At 31.1% G+C, this 12,021-nt stretch overlaps 1 protein-coding gene across 1 annotated transcript; it reads left to right on the top strand.

Annotated features, from left to right (window-relative positions):
• Positions 1-10,422: 10,422 nt before the first annotated feature.
• Positions 10,423-11,671, top strand: LOC111619765. Its single transcript, XM_023361582.1, has one exon. It carries the CDS (start codon positions 10,520-10,522, stop codon positions 11,306-11,308), a length of 789 nt encoding a protein of 262 aa, XP_023217350.1. The 5' UTR covers positions 10,423-10,519; the 3' UTR covers positions 11,309-11,671.
• Positions 11,672-12,021: the final 350 nt, after the last annotated feature.

Here is a 12,021-nt window from a genome sequence, read left to right as displayed (position 1 = left end):
GAACATGCCACGTTTAATTAACATAGATGTGTAGCTTAATTATAACAGTTGTGAAATTTAACACATTATTGCTATTGTGAGATTGTATTCTTTGTTTAGAAATTTATTTTAAGCTTTTTTTCTACACATTTGGATTAAATTAAATCGAGTCGAAATGTCTTCAGATAAAAATATATCAAGCATATTATGCTTTATGCGTTTCGGAAAGGATACAACGCCGTACAAACAGTATAAAAAAAACTTCGTAATGTGTATAGGAAATTGCTCGTAAATTTCGAACACGTTAAATGTGGTTTTGAAAAGTTCCATTCAGGAAATTTTGGACTCTAGGATAGAAAACGCCCCCAGACCCTGTCGACAAAAAAAATTTCAGGAAGAAATTATTAAAAGTAGACGAATAACATAATAAATATACAACCAAACATACCAAAAATAAAGCGGAAAAGAACATTGAAAACATTCAGAGTAACTCAAGAGCGAGAGACGTCTTGAGCGTACAACAGATGGCGTTTACATCTTTTCACTGTACACGTAGTTCGAACTTTGAAGCAACGTTCGAATTCCGAAGCAAATTTTTGTAAAATTTAGTATTGAAAAAAACGTAGTAATACTGCATTAATTAATTTTTTATTTGAATTTTATTATTTTACTATGAATTGAATTATATTATTCTATTTAAATTGCCTAAAAATTGAATTTAGCGTATTTAGAATAATCCGATTTACTGAAGTAAAGTATTATTGACCAAATTAATAACATTTACACTCTAAAATTATGCTTAACCTATGAAAATAGTATGGCATTTCCCAACTATTTTCAATTTCCATTAAAATTTATTAAAATAACAGCAAAATGTTTAAGCATACAATAAATTACTTACCTTTTAAGAAAGTTTTTGAAAAATGTAATTTATCGTGAATATTATATATTTTTATGGCATATTTGTTATCTCAAATTAATTTTATTGGAATTCTTACGAAAATGTAGAATCAGCATATTCCGATCTATTATTAGAAATTTAAATAACCGACATTTTTATAATCGATAAAGTAAAATTCTAATAAATTTATAAAAACAGAAGCTTTATCCAGCAAAGTTTTTCATTATTTAAACATTCTTATGAGATCAATAATAAAAAGTTCGAGATTTAAACTTACATTACAAATCTCTTAAGATAAAACTAAATATAAAGAAAATATTAAACTGTTTACTTTATCAGTTAACTTTTACAAAAGTTAGTAAATTTTCAAAGAAATAAGATTTTTTTCTGTTTTATCAAAGCTTATATGAAAATTGATTTAACCGGTCCAGATTTCAATCTAAATATATTGACGTTAGTTCGATACAAAATTTTCATATCATTAGAATAGATTTTCTAGTGAAAAGAAATCAAATAAGCTTGAATCAAAAAAGATTTTAAAAAGAACATTGCCGGGATTTTTTCATGAATAGTCTATTTACTTCTGAAAAGAACTGATTCCTCAGTGAATCTTCTATGGAAATATGCAGTTTCATAGTTTACAGTATTTATAATTGAAAATACTATTTTAATATGAATAATGCTATTTTTGTTGAATGATAGTTTATGTTAATGTGTAAAATAAAATTTTAATATCGATTTTATAGATTGATAAGATAAAATATTATAATACTGTAAATAAATTCAAAATTTTAGTAAATATAATTTTAAAAAATACAGTATTTTAATTTAATAAGTCATTAATATAAATTTTATGTTATTTTATTAAAAATCTATAAATTTAAAGGTATAAATTCAGTTTATTTTTTAATATAATTTACATAAATACTTTATATTTTCCATATATTAGCAAATATATTCACATTAATTTATTTAAATGGAAAAAAACGTGATGACGAATCAATGACCCGCGCGATAATTTCAAGGTACCAGCATTGAATGTTAAAAAAAACTTAGATTTTTATACATTATAAAAAATATTTGATTGGCTTCAAAACTTTGTATACATAACACCAAAGCAGGATTCTAAAAGTGTCGTGAAAAGTCTTAAAAGCAACAAATTATGAACCTCCAGTAAAAACATTATCATCAGATAAGTAACAGATTTCCTATTAATCAAAATACAGTTGAATCTGTCGATCTCGAATATCATGGTAACGAGAAAAAATTCCAAATAAATAGGTTTCGACATATTGGATTGATTAAAGGTACTATACGGTATTATTTATGTTTTCTATTAATATAATAGCTAGTACAGTTGATACCTGCATTAGATATAAATAAAACATTTTTGACATACCTTAATAGAAATAGTTTTTCAATAGTTTCTGATGCTTGACTTTCTTCAACTAATAAGATGCAAACAAAACTCTTAGCTGATCAGAGGAAAATAACATTAATTGCAACTATGTACTGTATTTCAAGAGATGTTTCTCAACTATAATTTATTCTATCAAAATGTATTCGCCGAGCTTTGAATTTATAATTGATTCTTCAGTCCATAATTTGAGATATACAGATGTTGGGGAAAAGTATTTGAGATAAACATGGAAAATATATTGAATTTTGGCTAAAAATGTTGGGGAGAAAAATAAATTTCAAGATAGAGGTTTTCGTGATAGACGTGTTTGAGATAGGCAGGTGCAACCTTATTTGCTACCGTTATAATCACATTATCATTTTCTTTTCACTAATGTAGAGTTTGTTGTTATTTTTTTTATTCACGTAAATTAGAAAACAATGCTTCGGCTAGTGGTATAAATTGATTCATAAAACTATTGATCAAGCCGATTTATTATTACATGACGTTAATCATCATCCTGACAACCTTACCAACAGTTAATATTTTTATGAATGCAGCACAAAATCAAACTTAATAAATAAAATAAATTTCTTGTTTCATTTAAGTGAAGAGTAAAGATTCCAACAACCAATTAATTCAATAAAGACTTTCGATATAATTTCGAATTTAAGAGATTTAATATAACATATATAATATTATATATATACATTTTTTAATTGAAAGGTTTTGGTGAAAAAGATGATGAGCACTGAAAGAAGAATTTAACAAATATCACATTTAAATCTTTCAACAAATTCCGAAATTAATACTGTTCTTTTGTTAATAAAAAACCAGTTATAATGCACACAATTCATTTAATTTTTATATCATTAAAAATTAATATTTCAATTAAATTTGGTCTAAAAGAAGAAAACAGAATAATGTTTTTATAATTTTAATGTAACATCTAACACATTAAAAGAACATTTAGTATTTATATACTAAATCTAATGATTACATATATACTACTTTAATAACTATTATTTTTCTTCTTCGGTTGTATAAAAGTCACTTTGAAAAATATAAACTCACCGGAGGTCAGAATCGAACTTCAACTCTCTACGTGGAAGAATAACACGTTGCCATTCAGGCAGAACCTATACAATTTGTCCTTCAAAACACGAGTATTAGTAATTATTAGTAACTTTCCTGTAAAGAAAGAAAAAACAATGTCTTTACGATGAAAAGTGAATTTAAACATGTTTCCTTTTAACCGTCTTTTAAATTTCATTATTAGAATTATAACATAAAATCTTACAATGTAAGATAAGTATCTGATGTTAATAAAAATGATTTAAAGGAAAGAATACTCTTTTCTTGAATAATATGCAGTTTGCATTGCGTATATTTTCAATTAATTTTAAATGTTAAGAATGTTTTTAACAAAATACAGTCAAATCCCTTCTATAGTTGTATTTAGTAGAACCAGAAAAAATATTACTGTAGAGAGATTTATTGTTATAGTTTTTTAAAAAGTATCCTCTTCCTCGTTAAACATTGTCAGACAGGAAATAATTTCTACAGAGTTAGGCAATGTTACAAGAGAAAAACAAGTAGTATTATCAATTTGCTCTAGTACAAGATTTAAGTCATTTTATTACATATTATTTCTACATTATATGTTTAACATCAAAATCAAAAATCAGTCAGAACCTGAATCTTTAGAGGAAAGTAAAACTGGATTAACTTGTAAGTAAAATTAAACTAATTCTACACTTGAACTATAACTAATTTTAAAATATAATTTTTTAAGGAAAATGTTTGGTTTATTTTAATAATTGAATTTGAAACACCGCGACATCCCTGTACGCTTTCTAACTATATTGCGTTAAATGTGTTTAGGCACTAAAATTCGAAAAACACGCTAAATCTGGCTACACTACTGTCGTTTGTATCGATGCTTACTGATCAAAATTAATTAAAATTTAATTTACTGCATTATCATCTTTCTTGAGAAAGGAAAATACTATTTATTTTACGAGTAAATTAAAAAATATATCGCTAAACAGACATTTGTCGCAGTAGAGGATATCGTTGAATCGAGAGAAGTCTTAAGTTAAACTAATACGAATCGCGTAGGAAATTATATTTCTTATCATTATAGAAGAATGTATCGTTATATCGATAATGTACCGAGATTTGACTGTATATATAATATAAAGTACAAGGTATATGAAACGCAACAGAGAAACAATTTCATTACTTCAATTGAATCTTAGATTAAAAGATATTTATATATTAAATACTGTACATAAAGTTAATAAAAAAGAGTTTTCTTCCTGCTGTTACAGAGCAATCACTAATAGAAAAATCCATTTTTTTTTCTTTTCTTCTTTGTTCTTTATCAAAATTTCATTACCTAAATAATAAAATTTAAGGTAGATTATTTCTCCAACTAAGTTAATATGTTTACAAATAAAAAATATCTTTTTCCGTTTCTTTAACATTTAATATAGCCTATAAATTATCGAAGTTAGTGAACAAACTTCCTGTTGGGATGCCGTTTTTTCATTACCATTTTTACGAAGATTACATATTAATTAAAGATATTGACCGGTAGGAACTGAAAGGAAAATTTAAGATGTATAAGATTCATATACATCTTAAATTTATATATTATTAAAACCGAAAAGTTTTAATAATTTATTTTATATTGGAGTAACAGTGAGAAAGATACGAAAACGAATTTTACAGCAACGATATACAATTTCAGAAAAGCAACAGAACATAGCAACAGAGCATTAAAGAACTATTATATTTTTCTAACGAATACGAAAATAGCTAAGATTTTATGTACATTACTTACTTGACATTGATTAAATTCTGTTATAGAATATATACTAAGACTTCGCGCGATTTTGTCGTATCGCGATAAAATTGACGCGGAGACAGCGATCCTTGCACTAGTTAGATAGGAAGAGGCAACCCTTGTATAATACAGTACATGACGGTCGCGGACAGGCAAACTTTGCACTTGCCTCCAGAAAAAAGAGGCTACCAAAAGCAAACCATGTTCTTTTTGATAGCTCCTGGTGAGATGTATTCGAAGTCGGTATCTTTAGTCACGCCTGCCATAACAAAGCGCCTATTCCACTAAAGTTTATTGGAATAGGCGCTTTGTTTCGGCAGGCGGTCTGCTTTATCGTTCTCGAGAACAGGATAAAGAACCAGCATTTTTCCACGGATCACTCCCTCACCCAGCTGCTGTCCCTGCGGAGGTTCCTGGGTAAGAGCGACGGGCTCTGTGGTTGTGGGATGGGGGAGGATGATGATCCCTTCCATCTTATCTTCGTCTGCAGCGACCTAGCAGTCCACAGGAAACCTCTCAGGGACACTGCCCTCACCGAAGGTCTCTACTGGCCCTGCCATCTTCAGGACTTTATCGAGAATAAAAGACTCTTTGCGGACTTTAAGAACTTTGGGGGAGCATCCCCCAGCTGCAAGGGTTGTGGACAACCCGCCAATTTTCCAGCGGGCAAACATCCTCAACAGTAACCGACTCTCAGCACTAGGCTCTTTCTCTACTAGCGCCAGCGGCCTGTTCGGCATGTTCATCAACTATGTACGCTCTGTAATCTTATGTATTTACGTCTTTTGTATGTCTGTTTTATTTTAAATAATTGCGGCGCCAGGCGCTCATGACTCCCTTCACCAACTTTCCTATCTACTTTACACTTCCCCTTACCTCCTACTCTCTCCTCATCCTTTCCCTTTGTTCTTCCTCCCGTGCAATACCGCCGAGTTGCACGGGCTTCACCCCCTTTCACTAACGATGTAACGATGCTTTATCGTTCCCATGGTTTCCGCTGTGGCCTTTAATCTAGGAGAAGCTATATTTGTCCGTTGAACCTTTGATGTTGTCGATGATAAGGTTAGTTATGTAATACTTCACATATTGCTTTGAGATTCTGCTTAATGTAGTACCACTGTCTGAGCAGTTTCGTATTGTTTTATTACTGATCCCATTGGACTCGATGTAACATACTGCTTTGTAGATGGCAAAAAGCTCTGCTTCTGGGACTGTGCAGAAAGTTGCACGTTTGTAGCCTTTTTATTGCTTGGTTCTTTACTGTTTTTTATGTAATGAATGAAGATGGCTCTGATACTGTCACCATCTTTTGATTCGTCCGTGAAAATGATGTGGAAAGGAATCGGTCCTTCTGTGAAGCTGATCAGTGGTAGATGTTCCGTTGCTGGTTGTGGGTAATTTATCTTGTATTTGCATGTGGAGTCCTCTATGAATGTTGTCAGATGTTTGTAGTCAAGGTTTGGGAGGAGTCGAACTTCCACATATTTTTTAAGATTGTTCTGTCCTTTTTGAGTGACACTAAAATTATTAAGGCACCAACTCCATGTTGTCATTTTTGCTTTAATGCGTACTGAATGAAGTCCGGACAAATATGATGCCTTTTGAATATGCTTTTCATTAGTCTGTTACAAAGTTAAAAATTATAAAGTCATTTTTTCACACATGAGTATAAACACAATTATATTATATTTTATAATATAATTTTTCATACTCGTGTGTAACAGTTTTCTACGAATTTACTAGTTAGCCCACATAACAATTTTGGAATTTTGGCGCCCCCCTTTGTCCTTGCTTTTCCACTAACCTGCTTGTACCTGATGTCCATGGGAGATGCGATTTTTGCTCTTGTCGACACGGAGTGACGATCCAAGAACAAAGCAATCGACAACGATTAATTTGTTCTTGTGTTTTGTTCATTTTTCACACTCATTTACCTGTTAGGCGCATGCAATGCTGTTTTTGTTTTATTTTTACCCCCCTAAATTCCGTTAGTCACGCTCAGTCACGTCAGGAAGCATCCACATTGTCACTGACTCCACTGTATATCGAAAATGAAGTCATGGACCCATACTTTTTACGTTTAAATGGACCGCCATTACATTTTTGGATTCCTCATTGTAATTAATGGAAAATGGCAAAGTTTTATGAAAACCGATCGATCAAATTTTGAGATCAAACGCAATATTATAAACCACATTGAAAAGGCTACGCTAACGCTCTGCTTCAAAACTGTATTTGAAATCTTAGATTTTAATTGTATGTTTAATAATAATATTTAAATATCATAAACACTCATTTACAGTAGCAAATTCTGAAGTACCAAGGACAAGCTAACTCAAAATTTAAAAATATTTGAATAATTAATAAATATCTTCTATTAACATGTGACCGACGATTATATTGGGATGGTCCGATAAACCATATTTGCTATCATAAATGCTTTTTAAAAAAAGATTGTTTTGAAGTTTAAATGAACAAATTTTATTTTTTATCTGTTCTAATGGAGAGAGCTACAGGGTCTTAAGCCTTCCTTGTATCCGCCATTGCTCATTGACAAAAAAGATACGCATCCAGATAGAATTGCTCAATTACTGTAAAATTCAGCACACGGCTGACTCTGACAAGTATGTAATTGTGATTATATTGATAGTTATGGTCTAATTACTTGTAAATGTCAGGTAAAGCTACCAAATTGCTTTAAAATCTCTACGACAGTATCCAAGAGCGCCTGTTCACAATTTCCAGTGTATCTGTTGCTTGGAGATATTACGGGCTTCATGCAACAAGTGCACAGCTGAAAAAAAACACTATGCACAACTGATGAAGTTTGAAAAAGATTGCATCATCTAGCTGACGGAAGCAGGATAACCGTTTCGTCGAACTGTCTACCATCTGGACCATTTTGACCTGATTATGAAGCGATCACATAGAATTATTTGGCAATCGAAAAGACACAGAAAATTTTCTGGAAGTGCAAAGACACTGTACTGCTTTGTGCGTGTGCGGAAATAAAAATAAACAACAACACTGATTTGAGACTATTAGGCTAGTTAGGGAAAAGTATTCAGAATGAGATTATCGAACTATTGGCTAGAGAGACCAAAAAGCAATAGTAGAAAAAGTTAAAACAAAGGAAAGTAAATTTACCATTTAGTTATATTGGACAGCACGAAGGCCATTTCGAAGAGTGAACAGAGGACTGTCCGTATTAGATATTGATCAGATCATAAAAACCAAGGAACATTTTTTTCAATTTTGTAATAGTTGATGTTACAACAATCTTCACGGAACTGTTTTAATGCGGATCAGGTAACATGGATTATTTTGAGCCCAGACACTTTACAAAGTGCTATAACAGAGAAATATTTAATTTTCCAGGTTTATCGATTTACGTATTTTCTTTTGTCATTTCAAAGTATGAACTACAGGAAGGAAACTTACGTTGCTTTATTGATTGAGGATAGTTTGAAGTTTTTATATGTTTGGAATCATGTAGATCCATGGTGCCTTTTGTGTTACATAATATTTAAAGTAGATTTTATGATGTTTGTTAGAATGAAACTAGAAATAGGTATCGGTTGTTTGACTCATTAGTTCTACACATGTGGAATTAATTGTATTTATGTTCTGGAAGATGTATTCGTATATTACTATTGTATTATCTTTCCACCTGATATATAGATTCATATATTATCAAGCATTGTCATATAGGCATGACCCAAAAATATCTTACTGTGGAATTAAAACAGATCAGGTTCCAGAAGGTACAGAACAGTAGAAAAAAAAACTAAGAGGGACTAAGAGATCAAGATGTTACTTATGTCTCAGAAATAAAAACAAGCGACCAGTGCAACGAATGAAATAACCGCATTTGCAGTAATCACAGTAAAATCATTTGCAAGAAATAATAAAACCAATAAATAATATTTTCTCAATAAATTATTTTAACAGATTAAATATTGAAATTTTGGAATTTATTTGAAATTTTAGTTTTCTATCATTTAATAACTTTAATAATAATCGATTAACAAATAAGTTTTATTATTATAAATGCGCACTTAATTGATTTGATCAGAACAAGAAGTAACGATATACATGATTGTCGGAAATGAGGATCACGTTGTGATTAATCCGAGAGAAATTCAACCAATCGCAATATAATCCCTATCTACGATAATCACGTTTGTTGTTAATTGTTTCTAGATCAAAGCAATTAGTGAAAAAATACATTATCGTATCTTCTTTCTGAATATAGTAATAAAACTATGTAATACATTAAAAATAATTATTTATCAAAAAATAATATAAACTTTTCTTTGTTCGTTGTTTAAATATTTTACGTATAAAGTATAAATACTTTTATATTATACATATGCAGATATGTGTAATAATGTTTTATACTGTACGTTAGTGTAGAAGTGTAAAGAGAAAGTTTTGAAAATTATGTATAAGCAAAATTGGATATTAAATGTATTAATAATTGTAATAAGATAACAAACTTGAAAAATTCCATTTTTAATTGTATACATTTATAAATACAGTTTGATGTTAAATTCTATTTTTATATAGGCATTTTTTATTGTAAACAAAACAAGTATAACGAAAAAATAGACAAGTAGTCAAGTAGTAGATGTTCAAGTATTCGATTAAGTAATTAATAACAGAAGATAATTAGTTAACTCTTAGACAATCAATAAAAGTCTTATTTTAATTTCTTTTCTTTTAAATAAGTAATTCATACTGACGTCAATTTACAAATGAAACAACATTTATACGTTGGAATAATGTAATACAATTACTTTAATTTCGAAACGTTTTTAGTTTTTGTTAATGTATTCACTATTATGTATACTTATTTCGAAAACATATTTTAATGAAAGTTAATTTAGAATAAAAAAGAGTCACTCGACATGAATAAAATCAAATTATTCTTTCTGTTAAATATAAGATGTTAAGAAATTTCTTTCTAAATAATTTGCTGTAATTACTTTTTTTTTTTTAATTTTGTATGTTTTATTTGGAGTTTTTGAAATAGAATAATTTTCAAGAATAGAGAATACAATTTGTAAGCAGAGTTTAAAATCTGCTACTCATTAACACCACTCCCCTTAACTCCCCACATCTGCAATGGTCAAGTATTCGGAGAACTGAGGGGGTCACGAAGGGGAAGAGATCGCTTGGTCAGGGGAGAGAGGAGAGTAAGCTCCCCACCTTGCAGAGTGGACATCTGGGAAACGGACGTTAAATTTTTCCGTCTTGAGAATGACTTTTCCTTTTTGTTAAATTGTAGCAGTTTTAAATTTTGTAATATTACAAATTGGCGCAGCCGACAGGATTATTAGTACACAGTTGAGTTTATATAGTTTTGAAGTAGAAGTAGAAAAGAATTATGCTTTTCAAATTCTTAGTACAGAAGATCGAAGATTCCTACATTATCTCCCGATATCAAGTAGAAGGGGAAGACGAATGGACGGAGGTCGATCAAGAATTTCAAGGAATCGAAAATCATCCCGCTATTTCATCCTCGGCGGTTTTTCAAACTGCTAGCCGGACGATGACGAATTACCGGACACTAACTATTTCATTATCGGAGACAGAAGGTGAGCTTTATCTTGATAAAACTTTACTAAGACCGGGCGCTACGGACAGTACTCCTCCTACGGACAGTTCACATGACCCGAAGTCGGATGTGTTGGCGCAAATGGTTCAGTTGCAAAAGCTGTACATGGACCAACAAGCCGAGACGTTGAAAATTATGAACTCTTTTCGGCATACCATCGAAAAAATGTCACTAAACCCATCACGCGATACGATCAATATAGAAAAATATGATGGAAAATCGGAGGAAGCGCGTATTTGGATCATTTCATACGAACACGCGTGTGCATCTCACAAATGGGTTACCGACGAACAAAAGATTCGTAACCTTCGAAATTACTTGGAGGGAATTGCCGTAAAATGGTACAATTCTCGAGTACTAGATAGGATCGGTGATAATTGGGAGGAATGGAAAAACTCTTTTCTTAGTGCATTCGGACAGAATCGAATCCAACTGTCCATATCAGCGGATATGTGGGAATATCGTGGTGGTTCACTATTAGAATATTATTTTCAAAACAACGGCGTATCCAATTTGCATATCCGGATATTGGGAAACAAAGCTTTATCACCATGGTAATGCGTGGACTACCTGCGGATATGCAAGCTATTCTTCTACAACACAATTTTAATGATAAAGAAGACTTACGTGTCGGATTGAGCAAATTGGTACCTACCAAAAAATCGGTACCAAGGAAAATCGAAAGAAGGGATAATAATATGCGTGGTAACCGAAGTTTTACCTCTGTGAATGAAATTGATAGTGGTCTCCCTTCCGGTAGAAACTATTTGAATGAGAATCTGGAAAATAGGGAAGATGCAAAAAACGAGTAAAGAAGGGTTTACCGATCCCTCTGACAAAATCGGACCATTGTTTATTCACGGATCATAATGATCCTCGTGTTTTCTCAATGGAAGTGAATAACGTGCATTGTGCGGTTTTTTTTTTGATCCAGGATCAACGGTCAACTTAATTAGTCTTAAACTAGTAGATAAATGCAAACTAAAATCCCATCCGATACATACAGTCTTAAAATCATTTAATGGAGCACTCACGGTATATAAAGAAGGTGTGTTGGCCACTATAAAGTTTAGAGATCGAACTCAACACATAGAAGCGATTATCGTTAAGGAAATGGACTATGAACTTTTGCTAGGGATCCACACATTGGGAAAACTCAATATCTGTTGGAATTTTGGTAAGGAGGAAGTCTTATTAGATAAAACAGACAAAATTATACTACAAAAAAAAGACGTTTTGCGGCATTTTCCGGGTATCGATCAACCCGATTA

The sequence above is a fragment of the Centruroides sculpturatus genome, unplaced genomic scaffold (genome assembly GCF_000671375.1).
Source record: "Centruroides sculpturatus isolate CEXI.00-Female unplaced genomic scaffold, Cexi_2.0 scaffold201, whole genome shotgun sequence".
In the NCBI taxonomy this organism is placed as follows: Eukaryota; Metazoa; Arthropoda; class Arachnida; order Scorpiones; family Buthidae; genus Centruroides; species Centruroides sculpturatus.
This window is presented reverse-complemented; position numbering and strand designations above follow the sequence as displayed.